General features: G+C 51.2%; 1 protein-coding gene and 1 pseudogene across 1 annotated transcript in view; one reads left to right on the top strand and one right to left on the bottom strand.

The window, feature by feature from the left end:
- Nucleotides 1-20971, top strand: part of LOC115484925 (zinc finger protein 208-like) — a 513901-nt gene that overhangs the window by 265297 nt on the left and 227633 nt on the right. Inside the window, 1 exon segment of the mRNA XM_050984212.1 lies at nucleotides 5376-5787. Within this exon segment, the coding sequence (XP_050840169.1) occupies nucleotides 5376-5787 (412 nt within the window).
- Nucleotides 1-20971, bottom strand: part of LOC115483959 (olfactory receptor 14I1-like) — a 205102-nt pseudogene that overhangs the window by 130238 nt on the left and 53893 nt on the right.

Below are 20971 nucleotides of genomic sequence, written 5' to 3'. Positions count from 1 at the left end.
CCTTTCCTATTTCTATCTCCTCCCCCCGCCACCCAAAACCTCTTTCCTATTTCTCTCTCTCTTTGAGACCTCTGTCCGATTTCTTTCTCTCTCTCTCTCTCCTTCCCAGCCAAGAAAAGATGTTCCTGCCCTCACCGGCAAAGCTCTTAAGAAGGACCCAAAAGCTAAGTGGGGCAAGATCCTACAGTGACATTTCACTGCCAGCCTGAAATAAACAGGGGGCAGGAGATTTTCCTCCTTTTAATGCCTTTATTATAGTGATCAGCTCAAAACTGGGGGTTTTGGCAGATCCGCAGAGTTCTGCCACTGCTCCCAGCAGTGACTCAGAAGAGGAGGATTTGCAGCTCTGTCCCCAAGGGGGCAGACCTGGGAGTCCTGTCCTCACAAGGCAGTGGGGTATACCCAGGGTTTCAGTTTGGGTTGTCAGTCCAGCGGGTCCTGGGTCTGACTGGCATAGTTTGTAGTTGGGGCGAGGAGTGACCGAGGTTCTCAGTGTCTCTGCCAGCTTCGGACCTCGGCCCTGCTGTCCATACACCACCCTGACCTCTCAATTTTGCTTTGGCTTGCCTCTTTTGGGGTATTTTCCAGGATTTGGTAAAGGTCCTGTCCCAAGGTAGTCTGGGTTTGGAGGCAAATTTGCATGTCTCCTGAGATGCAAATATCCCTCCTCTCCCCACCGTCCGGGGGGAGGGTTTGTCATCCTCCTGGCAGCAGGCTAGGGTGGTGCTGAAAAACAAGAATCCTCCACAATAGAGAGTCAAATGTTGATACCTAAGGATACTTAACTGGCAATTACAACATTCCACTAACAAAGAACTCCAGGCCAATGGTCAACTCTCAGATCAACTCAAAAACTCCTCTGCTGCTCCTTCTCTTAATAAAAAGGGTAACATTTTCTTGTTCATAACACAGCCTTCATAACTTCACCCATGGCTGTTGTAGCTCGTGGATTGGGAATTAAATCAAGGCAGGGTCTTTGGTGGGAGCTGCCCTGGGTAAAGGGAGACACTGAGAGAGAAACAGAGCAGGCAGAGAAAGGCAGAAGAGAAAGGAGGGCACAAACACAATCATCTGAGAAGGTGGCACTCTGAAACAGAAACTGGAACTGACTGAAAATGAATAGAACAGAAATAAAAACTTTGTAACATTATTTCCTATCAGAATACAATTTCCACCCTTTCTCAAAACCTCCTCCCGGTGCCATTCAGAAAGAAATTTCTGCCATTCATCAGAAAGTTTTTCCTTCTGAATTGATGTTCCAGGCTGCAGCCTCAAGCAAACAGGGAATGGGAATTTACCTGCTCCTGGGGAGTTTGACATTCTCAGTGGAGGATGAAATAAACAGGGCAGGAGATCTTTCTCCTTTTTAATGCCTTTAATAAAAGTGATCAGCTCAGGATGGGTGGGTTGACAAGCCCGCGGTTCCCTGCAGCTGCTCCCAGCAGTGACTCAGAGGAGGAGGAGGAAAGTGCAGCTCTGTCCCCTCAGGGCAGAGCCAGGAGTCCCATCCTCGCAAGGGCAGTGGGGGCATACCCCGGGTTCGGTTTGGTTTGCCAGTTCAGGAGTCCTGGACCCGAATGACTTCTTTTTTAACCAGGGCAAAGAATGACCGAGGTTTTCAGTGTCTCTGCCGGCTTCTGACCTCGCCCCTGCTGTCCAAACACCACCCTGACCTCTCAGTTCTGCTTTGGCTCATTTCTTTTGGAGTATTTTCCAGGATTTAGTGGGGTCTAGTCCCATTGCAGTCTGGGTTTTGAGATAAATTTGCATGTTTCCTGAGATTCCCCCTCACTTCCCACCATCCCGGGGGTTGTCATCCTCTTGGCAGCAGGCAAGGGTGGTACTGAAAAAAAGAATTCTCCACAATAGAGGGTTAATGACGATACTCAACAGGTGATTACAACATTTAACCAACAAAAGAACTCTTGGCCAGCAATCAGTTCCCAGCTTAACTTTAAACTCTGCAACCCTTTCCTTAAAAAAACCAGGTAACTCTTTTTTTACTCATAACAGAGGAGAGGAGGAGGCACCAGAAGAAAAGGGCAGCTGGGCTTCATCCTTCCACAGGAAAGAGGAGGAGGGAAATCTCTTGTCCTGTCTGCAGCTGTTCACACAGGGATGATGGCGCTCTGGGCTGATCCCAGAGCCCCAAGGGTCACAGTCAGGGCTGCCCTCAGGGAATGCACGCCTTGTATTTAGGAGCACCTGGATCTTGGAGCACCCAGCTGCCCCCTGTGTTTGGAGGTACCTGAGGAGGGCCGGGACAATGCCAGGGACATCCTGCAGTGACATCCCCCTGTCCTGCTCTGGGTGACCTGATCCTGGTCTCAATCCCACTCCACATTTAGACACCCTCACAGTTCTGTATTTAATCCCATCCCAGTGCCAGACTCGTCTAGCCCCAGACCCAATCCCACCCCAGCCCTAAAGCCAATCCTATTCTAGCCTTAACCCCAATCCCAGCTCTAATCCAAATCTCAGCCCCAAATCCAACCCCAGCCCCAATCCCAGCCCCTTCCTAAATCCTCAGCCCCAAACCACATCCCTGGTTCAGCCCTTCTGGAGGTTTGGGGGTGTCTCTGTCCCTCTGTCCCCATGATGTTTGGGTGGGGTATCACCAGGGCTGAGAGGGACAGAGACCCCCCCCGGCCTCCCCAGGTGTGAGAAGGTCAGAGAGCCCCCCCAGCCCTGAGCACCCTCAGTAGTGAGAGGGACACAGAGCCCCTGGTCCCCAGCCCTGCACAGGCATTCCCTGAGGCCAGAGGGATAGAGACCCCCCAAGCATCCCCTAGGGCGAGGGGACAGAGACCCCCGAGCATCCCTGGGCTGAGAGGGACAGAGATTGCCCCTGAGACAGGGGTGAGGGGGAGGGAGAACCCCCCCCAGGAATTCCCTGGAGTGAGAATGATTGAGAGAGCACCTGGGGAATGGCCTGGGGTGACAGGGACACCCCCTGGGGAATAGCCTGGGGTGAGAAGGACAGGGACACCCCCTGTGGAATGGCCTGGTGTGACAGGGACAGGGCCTAACCTCCCCCCAGCCCCTCCCAAACATCCCCCAGGGCAGGAGGCACAGAGACCCCTTGAGCATCCCCTGAGCACTGGACAAAATAAGCTCAGAAGAAATCAAACTTAACTCTGCATGAATCACTTTGATGAATATTTGATTTTCCCACAAGTCACATGTGATAAAAATGCAAACAAATCCCAAACATGAATAAGCCAACAACAGAAGCAATTATGATGGCAATTCCAAGTTTCATTGGTTCCTGCACAGCTCCAGCTCAGCTGCTGGCAGGTTCCGATAAAGGAAAAGGGGAAATTCCGCCCAATACAGATTATTCAAAGGAAGGGGAAGCTCCGTGTAGCTGTTATCAAGGTGACAGAGAAAGAGAAAAATGATTCTCACATTTGGTATTGTCCCTGAGCCTGTGAATTCTGGAGGTATTTGGGAATTCAGCTACTTGAGCTGGGCTTCTTATGGGACTTTTAGCAGCCTTGTGTTCCTCACCATGGGGTGAATGAACCTTGTCAGTCTTGCTGGTATCATTTGCTCCCTTTCCTCCAGTGATTTTAACAAACTTTCAAGGAAGGACAACAAAATATTTTCTTTACATTGGCCACCCACAACAGACATTTTCCTCACCAGTTCTCCCATTAGTCACTCTGAGGAAGCTGTGTCCAAGTTTCCAAGAGCTCCTCCAGCAGAGCCACAACCTCCTCAGAGGAGGGAACCATGCTGTTATCAAAGGCACATGGGGTCAGAGAACAGTGCCTAAACTCACTGTGTCAAAATAATGTTGCAAGCTGGTTAAGAAAATTGTTAGAGAGATGCCTCTGCTCTGATTAAGGTGTTAATGAGACCAAATCCAACATGGATTTTATTGAACAGTACATGTGGGGTAGAGAGAGATGGAAAAAAAGAGAAATGTGGGAGAACAAGGGAGTGACAGGCACAGAAACCTCCCCTGGAGCAGGGCAAGTGTGACATTGTCCCCTGTGTGTGTGGCCTTCCCTGGGTGGGGGTTTTACACCTGAGCCAGTCTGGGTAAGGGGGGTGGTGTTCACCCCCCCAGCAGGGATTACCCCACTGTCTCAGGTTGCAATGTAAGATGTAACCAAAAGCATGTTTTCAGTCACCATCTCCATAAGCTGCTATAAACAGGTGGGGCAGAGTTCTTTATCTCTTCCATGACTCAGCCCTGATAACGCCCTCCAGGGGAGATATCTTCTGTGAATGGGCCATTGAGTGTCCCTGCAGAACTGATAAAATTACATCCTCCCATTGTGGGATGCTCCGCCCAGGGGGAGGAACCAAGCATTCCTATGTGGATATAAGCTGAGGCTTGGAACACCAGGAGCACCTTGCCTACTGCATTCCCAGAGGACAAGAGCTCCATAACCCCCCCTGGACCTTCAGAGGAAGACCAGACCCTTCTACAGGATCACTGCTTTGAGAGAGTCACGTTCATCACTCCAACAGGACTGCAGCCACCATTTAATTGGACTGCTACCAGCCCCCTGACCAGCCCCTGACTCTATCAGTTTAAGTGAGTGTTTGATCTAAATTTTCTTATTAAATTGTAATTCTGGCTTAGGCTCTTCCACAGGTTTGCCTTCAAACCAGTACAAAACTCCAAGTGCTCATCTGTGACAATGTTCACAGGGGTCTCAGGATTAGAGAAGAGATGAGAAAGTTGACTCCATGTTCTGAAGGCTTGGTTTATTATTTTATGATACAAATTATATTAAAAACTATACTAAAAGAATAGAAGAAAAGATTTCGTCAGGAGGCTTCTAAGAACAGAAAAAGAATGAATTACAAAGGTTTGTCTCTGACCGAGACAGTCTGGACTGTGATTGGCTATTAATTAGAAACAACCAGATGAGACCAATCACAGATCTACCTGTTGCATTCCACAGCAGCAGATAAGAATTGTTTACAGTTTGTTGCTGAGGCCTCTCAGCTTCTCAGGAGGGAAAAAGCCTAAGGAAAGGATTTTTCATAAATCATGTTGGTGACACTCATCCCTTGTTTTCCTCCCAAAACAGAAATTCCCATCCCCAAACCTTCGCCCGATGGAGGAGGTGGCTGCGAGGAAGAGGAAGATGTTCGGGACAGCCAGGCAGGTGAGGAGGAAGTCAGTGCCCCTTTCCCCCTCTCTCCTGCTCCATCTCCCAGCCCAGCATGGCCCCCGGCTGCAGGACAACTCCGCTCCCAATGCCGTCCTGCTGGGGATGCACTGGGGGGATCTCCTTCCCCTTCACTCTGGCACAGAGACAAATCCCATCCTCTCCTTGTCCTTCTTCCCCCAGGGAAGGAGCTGAGGATGGAGACCAGGGAGGACAAATCCCCACAGCAGAACCTCGTGGAAGAGAAGCCCTACAAGTGCTTGGAGTGTGGAAAGAGCTTCTGGACGAGCAGCGAACTGATCCGCCACCAGATGATCCACACCGGGGAATGGGCCTACGAGTGTGGGGAATGTGGGAAGGGCTTCAGCTGCAGTTCCAACCTCCTCACCCACCAACGCATCCACACCAGGGAGAGGCCCTACGAGTGCCCCACATGTCAGAAGAGGTTTCACACCAGCTCCAATCTCCTTTTGCATGAGCGCATCCACACAGATGAGAGGCCCTTCCGCTGCCTTGACTGTGGGAAGGGCTTCAATGAAAATGCTCACCTCATCACCCACAGGCGCATCCACACTGGGGAGAGGCCCTACGAGTGTTCCCAGTGTGGGAAGAGCTTCACCTGTAGCTCTACCTTGACCCAACACCAACAGAGGCACCGGAAAGGGAAGCCCTGCAAATACCCCCACTGCAGTGCATTGAATGCAGTGCTCCAGCTTCATCCCCCATGGGAGGAGCCACATTAGGAAGAGCCTTGGTGATCCATGTTCCCCATGATTCATGCTGGGAAGACACCTGTACCTTTTCCTGCCCCTGCCAGTGACATGATGTGGGATTGAAGAACATGAGGGTCTGGCCATGGCTGTGTCATTACATTCACTCCCACCTCAGGTCATTGCCAGAGGAAAGGAAAAGGACTCACTCTCTCGCTGAGGAGAAGGGTGTCCTTTCCAGGCAGGAAGAAATCCATGGCCAGGAAGAGCCAGCCGTTGATGTTGTTTTCCCTGTAAATAGTTTTTCTTATCCCGTCTGTTATCAATATTGTTTCTGTTCTTGTTTATTCTTCATCTTGTTGCTGTTGCCAATAAATTGTTCTTATTCCAGCCTGGGATCTTTGCCTTTTGTTCTTTCCATGGGAGGCTGGAGTGCATCAAGTGGCAGCGCAGTTTTAGCGGGAGCAGGAAATTGGGGAATCCTATTCCTAAACCCCAGCCCATGGAAACCGAGCATCCCAGCTGGTCCCAGCCCTGGTGGCCATGGCAACAGCCTTGGGAGCGGGTCCCTGGCTGGGGCTGTGGGAACCTCTTCCCTCTGGTGCCCAGGGACAGGAGTGGAGGGACCGGCTGCAGCCGAGTCGGGGCAGGTTTAGGTTGGATCTCAGGGAAAGGTTTTTCCCCAGAGGCTGCTGGGGCCCTGCCCAGGCTCCCCAGGGAAGGGTCCCAGCTCCAGGGCTCTCTGAGCTCCAGCAGCGTTTGGACAGCGCTGCCAGGCCCAGGCTGGCATTGTTGGGGTGTCCTGTGCAGGGCCAGCAGTTGGACTCGAGGATCCTGATGGGTCCCTCCCAACTCAGCCAATTCTGTGGTTCTGGGATCCCTTGAGCTGGGGATGGGACTGCCAATGGTTGCCATGGCAACGGGCTCTGGCTGCAGGCCTGAGCTGGTGTCCATGGCAACCACTCCTGGCATGGGGTCTCCATGGAGCTGTCGAGGGACTGAGCATAGCAACAGGGGGCTGGTGATGGTTGCCATGGAAATTGACCATAGCAACAGGGGGCTTGTGATGGTTGCCATGGAAATTGACCATAGCAACAGGGGGCTTGTGATGGTTGCCATGGAAATTGACGGTAGCAACAGGGGGCTTGTGATGGTTGCCATGGAAATTGACGGTAGCAACAGGGGGCTTGTGATGGTTGCCTGCTAAGGATCAGATTTGTCACAGGCCCTCAGAGAGGGTCCACGGGGACTTTCCGAGAGTCTCCAGGCTGTTCAAGAGCTGGAATGTCACAGGCAGAGACAGGGGCTCCATGGAGACCTCCCAGAGCTTTCTGGGCATGGTAAAGAGCCGTGTGGTCACAGGCAGTCACAGCCATTCCATGGTGACATCCCAGGGCACCTTGGGCTGCAAAGGCACCGATCTGACACAGGCACTCACGGGGGCTCCATGGTGACATCCCAGGAGTCCCCAGGCTGCCAAAGAGCCGGGATGTCCCAGACATTCACAGGGGTTCCTTTTATGGGCACAGTGGGAGCTTCAGGCAAAAGCTTTATTTCTTTAATAGAGAAACGCTTGCTGAGTAATGAGGTACAGAAATTACACCCAACAGCCCCTGCAGGGCCCCTGGACTTCTAAAATTCCTTCTAAGGGAGGAGACTGGGAGGTGCTGGATCTAATCCCAGACCCAGCATTTGTTAAAGATGTCAAAGATTGGACAGGTGGAATTGAAACTTAATGCAATTTGTCCCACAGGATTAATGATGGAATACCAGATAAATTTTTTTAAATACAGCTCTGAATGCTTCTGATCATGATTAGACAGAGTTATTTATTCCACAGTACAGGAACTGTAACAATTATTAGAATATTCTGCTCTAGGAGGCAATTTTGAATCAAGAGGGCCTTGCTGGAGTTGTTGGAGCCCACTGCAGGCAGAGCCTCCTGCTCCAGCAGGAACTGCCTTTCCTGTGCCATGAGCAGGGCAGGTCCCACTGCAGGAAAAGCCCCAGGCCAGCCCCAGCCCAGGGAAGGCCTCGGGCACAAGGGCAGAGTGCCGTGCTGGGAGATGTGCCAGGGAGAGCCTGAGGCACCAAGGGCACCTTGGCAGCAGCAGCTGCTGGCAGGGCATGGCCAGAAGCCTCCCCTGGCACCCCGGCCTGGTGGGCACCACTGCAGAGCTGCTGCCTCAGGGCTCATTTCTGGCTGGGCTCTGAAAAGCCACTTCTGCTCCAGGAGCCTGACTGGGAAGCCATTGGCCCCAGCACCTTGGGGACAAGATATTAATGACAAAACTCTTGGTGCCAGCAGAGACAAGGCAGGGGTGGAGGAAACGGCAGGGCCAGGCCCAGGGCCAGGGCTGCCATGGTGATGGCTGTGAGGTCACTGCCCCTGCAGCAGCCTGGCTGCCCTCAGCAGACATTCTGGCCAGAAGTGTTGTGAGGGCACCCAGCACATCAGAGAACTCACACTACAGGAATTCTGTCACTGGGGATGGGAGGGTTTCACTGGGTCAGGTTTCACAAAACTCCTGATTTTTGAGCATTCCTGAGATGGGGAATCCACTTCTCTTGAAAAACAGTTGCAGTTTTGTGCCACTCTCATACTTGGAAAATATTTCCTCCTTCTACCAAATGTAAATCCACTCTCTTTCAGTTTTAACATACTGGGCCTTCTTCTGTCACAGCAAGATTTGGGAGAAAATAACTTTGATCACTATTTTCCCGCTTTCACAGATCTTGGAAAGGAACCAAAAATCTCCCAAGATGGGATTTGGAGGCCTCATCACAGAACCAGCAGGGACAGGCTGAGGACTCTTGGGTCAGGGGTGTGGAGACTGAGGACAGAACAGGACTAGCCTGGGAGGGATTGAAGGGTGGTTTCAGAGAGGCTGGAGCTTTTCTTCATTGTATAAATCAGACAGAGAAAGAAATAATGGCACCAAGGGCAGCTGGGGAGGCCCAGAGTGGACATGAGGAGAAAGGAATTTCCCTGCCAGGGCAGGGCTGTAGTGCAGCACGTCCCCAGAAGGAGCCTGGAGCAGCCCAAGGCTTTGTGTGGGCAGGCAGAGGCAGGCAGGAGGCAGAGCTGTCAGCAAAGGAAGGGGCCAGCCAGGTGGGGCAGCCGGGGGATGAGCACAGCCTGCAGGGACAGAGCCAAGGGAGGTTTGCTCAGAACCAGAGACACCTTCCCTTTGCTTGTCCCCACCTGTCATCACTGCCTCCAGTGTTGTGCTCTACCTGGAACCTGGGGACACTTTCTCAGTTGTGTCCCTGACAGGGATCTCTTCAAAGTACAAGAAACTTCAGTGTTTCAATCTGATATTGAGTCCTTGAGAAGTTCTTTGAGCACACTCAGAGGGACTGGGTCTGATGCAAAGAGCACCAAAGCCCCAGAGGGTCATTCAAGTCCTTTTGCTGTGTCTGTGCTGCTGAGCTGGGCTGGGCTCCTGGCCCAGAGGCAGCTCCTGGCAAGGGCAGTGCTGCAGAGAGACAGCTCTGGGCAGGAGCAGCTCCTGTGCACAGCCCAGCAGGGCTGGGGCACTGCCAGGGCACCTCAGGGACACCAGCAGGGCACAGACAGAGCTCACAGGGGCTCAGCACTGGCAGGAGCTGTGGGATGTCCCAGAGGGGGCTGTGTCACAGCAGCACCTCTGTGGCTGTGTCATAGAGGCAAAGAGCAGCTGTGATGTCAGAAAGGGGCTGTGTGACAGCACAGAGTGGGCTGTGTGAGGTCACAGATTGGGCTATGACATCATAGAGTTTTTGTGTGAGATCACTGAGCAGGTACATTGTCACAGAGGGGATTCTGTGACATCACAGAGCAGGCTGTGACATCATGGCATGGCTATATGGCATCATAGAGCGGGCTGTGAGGTCACAGTGTGTGCTGTGAAATTAAAGAGTGGCAGTATGACATCTCAGAGGGATTTGTGGCATCACTGAGGTGATTGTGACATCACACAGCTGACTGTGCCATCATAGTGTGAGGCCATAGAACAGACTCTGCCATCATAGAGGGTGGCTCTGTGACACCAGAGAGTGGGTGTTGACATCACTGGGTTGCTGTGTAACTCCAGAGAGCAGGCTGTGACATCACAGAACAGACTGTGATATCACAGCGCAATTTTGTGACACCAAAGAGTCTCCTGTGACATCACTGTGCAGATTTGTGATATCACCTGGTTCTGTGACATCACAAGGGTGCTGTGTGACAGCCCAAAGTGGGCTGTGACATCACAGGTGGCTGTGTGACATCACAGGAGCTGTGTGAGGTCACTGGGGAGGTCACTCTGCCCTGTCCCCCCTCACAGTTCCCCCCAGAGCAGTCCAACCCTGCTCGTGCCCAGCAGGGTCCCCTGTCCCCCCGGGTCCCCCCGCCCCCGGTGCCGCAGCCTCCCCCAGAGGATGTTCCACGAGATCGACCCCAGAGCCTGACACGGGGACGGGGGGCCGGGGCCATGGGGGTGGGACAGGGGGACAGGGACCCCCCAGCAGTGTTCCCGTGTCCTCCAGGGCCAGAGCCTGGGCCAGGGCTCCTTCACCCTGTTACGAACGAGGGCTGGAGAGACTGAAAAAATCCCCAGCAAGGGATCAGCAAAAACCAGATTTAATATTAAGGGACAGCAGCACAAAGTTCCTTGGCAAGAGTCACTCTGCTCCTGACTGGACACTTCAGGCACACCAAGGAAACAAAGCAACAACAAAACCAAACCAAATCCAGGCAATCAAACCAGAATGAACCGAGAACTGTCCCTGTGTGTGTGTGTGTGTGTGTGTGACACAAGGGCAGTGAGGGCAAGGATAAAAGGAATAAAGAGATAAAAGCTTAACAAAGCTCAAACAGAAGAGGACTTAACTTTTACCTTAACCTTAACTGATACCTTCAACTTCACAATTTTGCAAAAGAACAGCGCTTCACTTAACTTATAACCTATGACTTTGCAATTTACCGGAGCAATAATACTTCACAACATTTTGCTTAGCTTATAACTTATATTAAATGTAAAAACTTAGCAAAATAACAGCTCTTAGCAGCAATGAACTTCACTTAGACCTGGTGATTTAACCTCACTTACAGGCCTGACTGACTCAGCTATGCAAGGCACTCAGACCCCTCAGAGAGCAGCATTTCTGCCCCATTTCCCCAGCACAGGCACTCCTGTGTGCACACAGACACACAGAGTCAGTGCAAGGCACCTGGGAGAAATTCCCCTGAGGGCAGGGAATGCTCCCTGTGGATCCTTTGGCATCTCCCCAGCAGGCCAAGGGCTGAGCCTGGAGCAGTGGGGGGATCAGCCCAGGCTCTGTGGTTGTTCAGGATCCCCGAGTGCAGCAAACGGGAGAGTTCCCGGCTGGGAGAGGCCCCACCCAGAGGGAGTCGCTGGCCCAGGAGAGCTCCAAGGGCTCCTTTTGGAGCGCTGTGTGCAGGGCCCCACGAGAGGGGCTGCAGTCCCAGCCATGGTTCATCCTGGCCACACTTGGCACCAGCAGCTTTCTTTGGCACTGTGAGAACAGGGATGTTGTGCCACGGAGGGAACAAAACCAGTTCCCAGGGCTGCTGGTAGAGAAAGCAGGAGCTGTTTGGGCAGCAGCAGTGCCTGGAGCAGACAGTGTTTGTGATGAGCTGAGAGGAGCTGAGCCCAGGGGCTGCTGGCCAAGGCCCAGGCCCAAGGAGCATTTCTGAGCTGGCAGGGCGGGCTGAGAAGGGGAGGGGGGAATGCAGCAGCACAGGGCCATGGAACCAAGGGACCAGTGTGACACTGAGGGGCCCTGTGAGACCAAGGGACCAGTGTGACACTGTGGGGCCCTGTGAGACCAAGGGACCAGTGTGACACTGTGGGGCCCTGTGAGACCAAGGGACCAGTGTGACATTGTGGGGCCTCATGGAATCATGGAGAGCACTGTGATACTGCTGAGCCTCATGGAACCAAGGGGGCTGTACTGATACTGTGTGACTCCATGGAATGTAGGGATCACTGTGACACTGTGAGGCCCCATCGAACCAAGTGTCCATTGTGACACTGTGGGGACTCCTGGAACCATTATGACACTTTTGGGTGTCATGGGACCAAGGGGCCATTGTGACACTGCAAGACTCCATTGAACCAAAGGTCCATTGTGACATTGCAAGGCCTCAGAGAACCATGGAGAGACCATTAAGAGAATTTACAGCCTCGTGGAACCAAGGGCCCATTGTGACACTGTGGGGCACCATGGCACCAAGGAGACCATTGTGACACTATGAGGTACCATGGAATAAGCAAAGCATTGTGACACTGTGAAGCCTCATGGCACCAGTGAGACCATTGTGACCCTGGGGGTCCCCACAGAACCAGGGGGAACATTGTGATACTGTGGGGCCTCGTGAAACCAAGAGGCCTTTGTGACACTGCAGGGCTGCATGGAACCAAAGGTCCAGGGTGACACAAAGGGGCCTCCTGTCATCAATGGTCCATTGTGACACTCTGGAGCCAAAGGAGATCATTGTGACACTGCAAACCCCCAGGATCCAAAAGACCATTGTGACACTTCAGGGCTCATGGAATTTTTGGGACCATTGTGACACTTCAGGGCCTTCTGGAACTTAGGGGCCATTGTGACACTGTGGGACCCCATGGAACCAAAGTGCAATTGTGACACTTGAGGGCCCCTTCAAACCAAGGGAACACAAAACAGGTTTGTCTGGTTTGGCTTCCTGGGAGCGTCCTGGTCCAGCTGACTTTGGTACGTTGAGAGTCTCTTCTCACCTGCTACTGAAACACTGGGCCTCCATGCTTCCCGTCCTATGGAAAAGAACTCTCCTTCTCCTCCAAGCACCCATGGCCAGAACTATGATTTCAACTCCCCATTTCCTTATATCCTAGATTATTCCCATAGCAATATTGCCAGGATAAGTCTGGTTGGCAGTGGTTTCATGAGGGTCACCTCTTATCTGCCCCCAAAATATTGGGGAAGGCTCCGTGCTTTCCTTCCTATGGTAAAAAACTGTCCTGCTTCTCCAGGGACTCATGGCTGAGATTGGGATTCCACCTCCAAATTCCCAATATCCAAAGACTGCTGCCAGACAAAATCTGCCATTCCTGACAAGTCTGGCTGGCCTTGGTCTAGTGAGGCTCTCACCTGCCCTCCACACACTGGGGTTCTGTGCTTTCCTTCCTATGGAAAAGAACTGTCCTTCTCATCCTGGTGCCCATGACCAGAATTGGGATTTCACCTCCAACATTGCCTGTTGTGACAGACTGCAGGAGATTAGTGGCTCAAAACATTTCATGTGTCAGGGAGAGGAAGGGGCAGGTCCAGCCTTGCCCTGCCCTGGAACCCCAGCCCTGCCCTGCCCTGGAACCCCAATCCCCCCAGAGCCTCCATCCCAGCCCAGCAGTGTCTGCCAGTCCCTGGCACAGCACAGGCAATGCTCCACAGCCACCTCTGGAGCCCCAGCCCAGCTCCTGAGGGACCAAATGAGCCCAAGTCCCACCTGGGGGAAGGGCCCAGGAAGACCAAGGGCTATTGAAGGCTGACCACAAGGCAAGCACACAGCTTGACCCTGAATCCTCTAGGAATTTCCATCTGAACACTGCTGGAATCCAGGAGTTGGTAGCTGTGTGTGTGCTTCTCTGTATCTTTTTTGTCTTTCTCTCTTTCTGTGTCTTCTTCTTCTGTTTCTGTGCTCCTGCAAATTTTGATTAACATTAAATTGAAGAGGCTTAGAGTTTGTTAAGTTGAATGGGCCAAGTCAATGCTTTGAGAAGTGTTTCTTGATTGAATGTCATAGTTTGACATGAGAAGAATTTTCAAAAGTAATACAAAACTTTTGTGTAACTGACAATCTGTTAAGATACTGAACATGCCTCTAAGATGCTGAACATGCCTCTGTGAAACACAAATGTTAAAGATGAAAATCCCCAGGAACCTCCTCTTTCTTTTCCAGTCAACAAAGAAGCAGCAGGCCCTGGCCCCAGCCCCCATCTCAACCAAACCAAACCAAACCAAACCAAACCAAACCAAACCAAACCAAACCAAACCAAACCAAACCAAACCAAACCAAACCAAACCAAACCAAACCAAACCAAACCAAACCAAACCAAGCAGCCCTGCCACCAAACCAAGCCTCTTCCCCCCTCCCCAGGCCACACCCCATCGGCTCAATTCTGACCAAACCAAACCCAAACAACTCCCAAAGAGGAAAACAAAAGAGGCTACAAAACCCCAACCAGAACAAAGCTGGCCACACCCATTAAAATCTTACCATCAAGGTCCCTCCCCCCAACATAACTCAAACCAAAACCTCCTGCAAGCTACAACTCACACTAAATAACCCCACAACTAAAAAATTAAACACAAAAACCCCCAAAAACCAGCTATAACACAATAAAACCACAACTTCCTCCACAAATAACTGGCAGGTCAGGTGTTCATCCTTTCAATTCTTCAATCCTCCCTTGAGTAAAAGAAAAACAAAATACAAGCATATAAAAAACCAACATAAAACCATCAAATTCAGTAAAGAAGAAATTAAATCCCAAATAAAAAAGAAGAAGGAATACCTTAATCTTAAAACTATAATCCTCTTATAAACTGTAAAGAAAAATCTCATTTTATTATTCAACAAAAAACTATATAAAAAAGTCAAATTAATATCAAACAAAACCTCCATACTAGAATAAACAAAAGTCAAAATAACTGTGATTTCTTTAAAATTTTAATCAGAAACATAAAATAAGTAATCCAGTATCCCCAAGAGACGATCTCTATTCCCAGAGATAAAAAGAATTTTAAAAGTAAATAACAAAGATTTTTACCTTTAAAGAATTAATCTTTAAAAAAATACCCCATAAGTCAACAAGGCCCACCAACAAGCTGTAAGAAAGCTTGTAGCAATAAAAACAACAATAACAAAGTTCCCCAGACAACTGTTATCCATGACAAAATAAAGAATCACAAAAATACCCCTATTTCTTCCTTTTGTAAAAAAAATATCCATAACCTTAACAAGAAAAACTTCTTTCCCAAAGTAAACTAAAAAAGACTATTCTAGAAATAGTAAACAAACTAGAAATTTTAAATTTTGTTTCTTTACATTGTCAGTAAAGAAAAAGTTGAAAAGAAAAAAAAAGTCTTCTAAGGAGTTGATTTTAAATATTACTACATTTTTTCTTTTAGTTACGTTTAATAAAATTTTCTTCATACCCTTTTAAAATTTTAAACCTACTCTACCTTTCTCGTAATCCTATCTCACAACAAAATAAATACATAAATTAACTGACACTAAAACTCCCCACACTAATCAATCCATTAATTAGGATATCTCAAGATTACAAAAATCTTAAATTAAAAATCCAAAACCATTACAATGTCATAAAAAACATTTGGCCAACATTTCTCTGATTTTCTAAAGTTCCCAGTAAAGGCTGTTTGGTTTTTCTGAGCTCCTCAAAATCCCTTGTACTGGTATTTCTCCAGGGAGTTCAACTCAGAGTACACAAACAATTGTAATTCCTTTTCAATGTCTCTTTGAGAGAATTGTTTGGGGGATGGGGGTCAGGGCTTGTCTCTCCTGCTTGGCCCAGCCCAGGCAGGGCTTTCCCAGCCCCATTCCACACTCCATTTCCCAGCTGGAGCCCCTGGTGCCTCTGAGTTGTGCTGCCCCAGCCCCAGGGACGCTCTCCTTGTCTGCCCATTCCCCCAGGTGCTCTGGGCAGGGATGGCCTCAGTGGGGGCTGCTGACATCCTCAGCACCTTGGGGGCTGCTGCTGAATTTCACTGCTCCAGAGCCTTGTTCAGCCTTCAGCTCTTCAGTGCAGGAATTCAGTCTCCCAGGGCTCAGTAACATTCAGAACACCTTAACAAGCCAAGCCTCTGGGGATAATTTGATTTTAATTTTCAAATCTTTTGTGGTTAATTAGACAGATTTCAGTAGTGTATTCAAACTGAATATGTTCTGTTTAAAAAGACAGTAAGAAAAGATTTCCTAGGTCCTGTTTAGCTTTTTTTTCCCTGTTAATAAATTGATGTGTGCAATCAACAATTGACACTGAATCCAAGTACCTCCTCATGCTGTTTGAATGGGTATGAAAACCAAGACCCTTTATTATGGCTGACAATCAATCAGGCTCTGTCCCTACCCCCACCCCACCATTTCCCCTATCCAAGCCCTGGCACTCAGAGCAGCCTTGTGCAAATCTGAGCTCCAGATTTGCACAAGGCTGCACCTCCAGCCAGGCTGCACCTGCAGCTTTCAGCTCCTTGGCTCCAACTCCCACCTGCTTTCCTTGGAGAAGGAGCTGCCCGAGACACAGAGGGATGTTCATTTCTTGTCAGCCAACAAAGCCAAGGGAAGGCACAGCTCCATCAAACGCAAAAGTCATTCCTCTGCTGGATATTAAATCCACTTTTCAGAGCAGAGTCTCAGAGCAATGGAAAACACCTTCTGTGCCCAGCGCAGATCCCAAGGACCCCCCGAACCCTCCCTGCCCCGATTCTGCCCAGATTTGCTCTTTGCACACACCAGTCACACACTGAAATCAGGAGCTCCCTCTATGCCCAGAGGGAGGAAAAGAGAGAAAGGGGATGAAGAGCTCTCCTGTGCAGAGCCAAGGTCCGAGTGCAGCCCCTGCAGTGGGAACCACAACTCATCAGGTTTGTGTCCTTTGGGCTCAGGGACTGGTGACACTCAGAGGCACAGAAAGATTTCTTTCCAACAAACAGAAGCTGAATATTGAACAGTTTCATAAGGATTACTGCTTTTCCCTCAGCTCTCTGAGATGTCCCTGCAGCATCTGACATGTCCCCCATCCCCCAGGGATTTCTGGACAGGACAATTTTAGACAGAGACACAAGAAAGGTTATTCTAGGATAGTTATAAATGCAATTAGGATGTTGAGTAATGTGATATTTACTTGAATCTCAGAAATATTGAGCAACTTCCTGAAGCTCAAAGCATGAAACCAGTCAGTTGAGAGGCACTTGAATGATGAGAAAGCGTCTGGAGGAGGAAATCTGGGAGCAATGGAAGGGGCATAGATCCAGCCGGTCTAGTGAAGAGATTTCCTGAGACATGGCAAATTAACAGGAGAGCTGGAAACACCCGAAGGAAGGAGGTAATGAGATATAAGACTGAATGTTAGTGGCAGAGGTAGAGGGGAAGATCAGTATTTCTCCTGCCATCAGTACAAAAATCGAGTAGATCCAGGAAATCCATGGTCCTGGTGGGAAAACATTGCCATTCATAAAAAGTACTCAAGCGAACCAGATAATAAAGATATGCTTGTATATTATGAAATTAACAGGAATCAAAACCTGTCCCCCTTTCCAAGAGACATCAGCTGTATGCCCATGAACAGGCAGTGCCACTTGTGCCCTGAGGTGCCCAGCTGGGATTGGATCTCTCCCAGAGCACCTGAGGGAGAGCAGAGCACCTTGCAAGCTGCAGGTCCCTGACAGCCCCACAGGGCTCCTGTCCCACCAACATCTGCTCTGCTCCAGTCTGGAACAGGGCCCAGCATGGTGCCAGGATCATCAGAGAGCTGAGGTGTGAGCTGGAATTCAATGCCCTCCCCATCCCACAGCAGCCCTGCATTTCCCTCCTGCAGCCTTGGTCTCCAGCACAGCCATGGAGGCTCTTTGGGCTCTGGGCTGTTCCTGCAGCCCCCAAGGGCAGCTGAGCTCTGCCTTTGGCACAGTCAGCCCTAGCCAGCGCAGGCCATGCTCAGCAATTCCCTGTGTGTGCCTGCTCCCCTCTGGCTGAGGTGCTGAGAGCTCTGCAGCCCCTGCTGCCATCCCACCTGCCCAGGGCAGCACAAGAGCCCCGGCCTTGGGGCCCTCCAGAGCTGCTCCTGCTCCAGGCCCAGGGCCCATCCCAGAGCTGGGGCAGCCACAAAGCTGTGCCCATTTCTGTTCACTGCTGCTCTGATGGGGATGGATCCTCAGCCACTTGGAGGTTGCTGATGAATTTTACTCCTCCAGAGGCCTCTTCTTTCTTGAGCTCTTCAGTTCAGGAATTCATTGACAAAGGCTCATAAACATTAGTTCCAAACACCTGAACAAGAAAAGTCCCTTGGGATTATTTAAGTTTTTTTGTCTTCTCTGGTTAATTAAACAGATTTCAGAAGTGTGTTCAAAGTGAATCTACTCTATTGAAAACAATGCAGATAGAACTGTTTTGTCCTTGTTTTTTTCCCTTTGTAGATTGATATCAGCAATGTCCAGTTGATATTGACCCCCAGAACCTTCTAATGCAGTCTGAATAGATATGAAAATCAGGACCCTTCATGGGTGACCATCAATCATACTCTGTCCCTACCCCCTCCCCACCATTTCCCTCATCCAACCCCTGGCACTGGCTGGGATCAGGAATGGTGTGGCCAGCAGGAGCAGGGCAGTGATTCTTCCTCCGTGCTCAGCACTGGTTGGGCAGCCCCTCGAGTGCTGTGTCCAGTTCTGGGACCCCCAATTTAGGAAGGACATGGAAGGGCTGGAGCGTGTCCAGAGAAGGGCAACAAGGCTAGGGAATGGTCTGGAACACAAGTCCTGTGAGGAGTGGCTGAGGGAACTGGGGTTGTTTGTCCTGGAGAAGAGGAAGCTCAGGGGAGACCTCATCACTCTCTACAACTCCCTGACAGGAGGGTGCAGCCAGGGACAGTCAGACTCTTCTCCCTGGGAGCAGTGAAGGACAAGAGGACACAGGCTTCAGCTGCACCAGGGGATGTTTAGGCTGGACATTTAGAAATATTCTCCACACAAAGGGTGATTGGGCATTGGAATGGGCTGCCCAGGGAGGTGGGTGAGTCACCACCCCAAGGAGTGTTTAAGGAAAGACTGGATGTGGCACTCAGTGCCATGGCATGGGTGACAAGGTGGTGTTGGGTCCCAGGTTGGACTTGATGCTCTCCAAGGTCTTTCCCAGCCTGGCTGATTCTCTGATGATTGTGACACTGCAGGGCTCTGGGGAAGCAAGAGGCCATTGTGACACTGCAGGGCCTGGTGGCACTGAGAGGACCATGGTGACACTGTGTATGACATGGCAGCACAGAGCCAAGGGGCCATGGTGACACTGTGGGGCTGAGTGGAAGCAAGGAGTCCATGGTGGCAGTCTGGGACCTGGTGGAACCACAGAGGCCACTGTGACCCTGTGGGGCCTTGTGGAACCAAAGGGCCATTGTGACACTGTGGAACCAAGGAGACCCTTGGGAGAGCCTGGGGACAATGGAATCAAGGGGCCATTGCTCCATTGCAGGGACTCTGGGAACTGAGGGAACAATTGTGACACTGTGGTGCCCCATGGAACAAAGGGTCCCTGGTGACACTGCAGGATCTTGTGTCACCAGGGCTCCATTGTGGCACCAAGGAATTCCTTGTGGCACTCTGAGGCCTCATGGAACCAAGAGGCCACTGTGACCCTGCAGGGCCTTGTGGAACCATGCAGAGCATTGTGACAGAGCAGGACCTGGTGTCATGATGGGGCCATTGTGACACTGCAGGGCCCCTGGAACCAAGGGGCCAGTGCTGCTCCTCAGGGACTCCTGGAATGAAGGAAACATGTTTGACACCGTGGTGGCCTTGGGACCAAGAGGCCACTGTGACTCTGTGGAACCAAGGAGAGCATTGCTGCACTGCCAGACCTCATGAAACAAAGGATCCACTGTGATACTGCAGGGCCTTGGGGGACAAAGGATCCATTGTGACACTGTGGGGACCAAGGATCCAAGGGACTTTGTGACACCAAGGGGTCCCATGGAACCAAAGGAACATTGTGACACTGGGAGGTCTCGTGGAATCATGGAGACAATTGGGAAATTCTGGGGCCTCAGGGAACCATGGTGACACCAAGTTCTTTAGGAGTGCTGATCTGCTGGAGGGTAGGAGGGCTCTGCACAGCACCCTGGACAGGCTGGATCCAAGGCCCAAATCCAACAAGGTGAGGTTTATCAAGTCCAAGTGCTGGGTCCTCACTTTGGCCACAACAACCCCTGCAGGGCTACAGGCTGGGGACAGAGTGGCTGGACAGCAGCCAGGCAGAAAGGGACCTGCAGGGACTGATGGACAGCAGGCTGGACATGAGCCAGCAGTGTGCCCAGGTGGCCAAGAAGGCCAATGGCTCCTGGCCTGGATCAGGAATGGTGTGGCCAGCAGGAGCAGGGCAGTGATTCTTCCCCTGTGCTCAGTGCTGTTTGGGAAGCACCGCGAGTGCTGTGTCCAGTTCTGGGTCCCCCAATTTGGGAAGGACATGGAGGGGCTGGAGCGTGTCCAGAGAAAGGCAACAAGGCTGGGGAGGGGTCTGGAACACAAGTCCTGTGAGTAGCGGCTGAGGGAGCTGGGGTTGTTTATCCTGGAGAAGAAGAGGCTCAGGGGAGACAAGGTGGTGTCAGGGCACAGGTTGGACTTGATGATCTCCAAGGCCTTTTCCAGCCTTGCTCATTCTGTGATTCGATGAGACCACCCTTGGAGCAGTTGCAGGATGAGCCCTGGGCCTCCTCTTCAGAAGCTCCAGCAGCCCAGGTCCCTCAGCTTCTCCTGCAAGGTCCAAAGCCCATCCTGTCAGTCCTGCAGAGCCTCTGCAGCTCCTCCTCATTGCCCAGAACAGGGAGCCCCAGAGCCAGACACAACAGCCCAGATGTGCCCCCCTGGCCTGGGGTGCCTCTGGCAGGGGAGCAGCAGGAGGCACTGCAGGAGCCTGCAGACAATTCCTGCAGCACTTGTAGGATGATCCTGCTCCCCAGGGGACGTTCCCATGGTGCCAAGTCAGGAACTGCAATGGGGAGTGGGACCAGAGAGGGAAGGGCAAACAGGGATGGGCTGTTTGCAGGGGAGGGAACAGGGGTGGGCAAGAGGAAGAAATTTGTAGCAGGAAGAGTAAAGAAAGCAAAGGTGAAGCCAAGGAAATGCTCAGGGCAGTTTGGGGGTGGCTGCCAGGCAGCCCTGGCTCTGAGCAACAGCGTCTGCAGTGGGACAGGAAACTCCCAGCTGATGGGAACAAACTTTCTGGCTGACTGCAGAGGCCAGGACAAAGCTGAGTGGTTTCCCTGGTGTCCCCCAGCCCTTGCTGGCCCCAGGGGCTGATGGCATTTGTGCTCCCTCAGGTTCATGTCCCCACACCAACAGCATGGGGGTGCTCCCCCTGCTCTGTGCAATGCA

Source organism: Serinus canaria, chromosome 25, assembly GCF_022539315.1.
Source record: "Serinus canaria isolate serCan28SL12 chromosome 25, serCan2020, whole genome shotgun sequence".
Taxonomy (NCBI): Eukaryota; Metazoa; Chordata; class Aves; order Passeriformes; family Fringillidae; genus Serinus; species Serinus canaria.
This window is presented reverse-complemented; position numbering and strand designations above follow the sequence as displayed.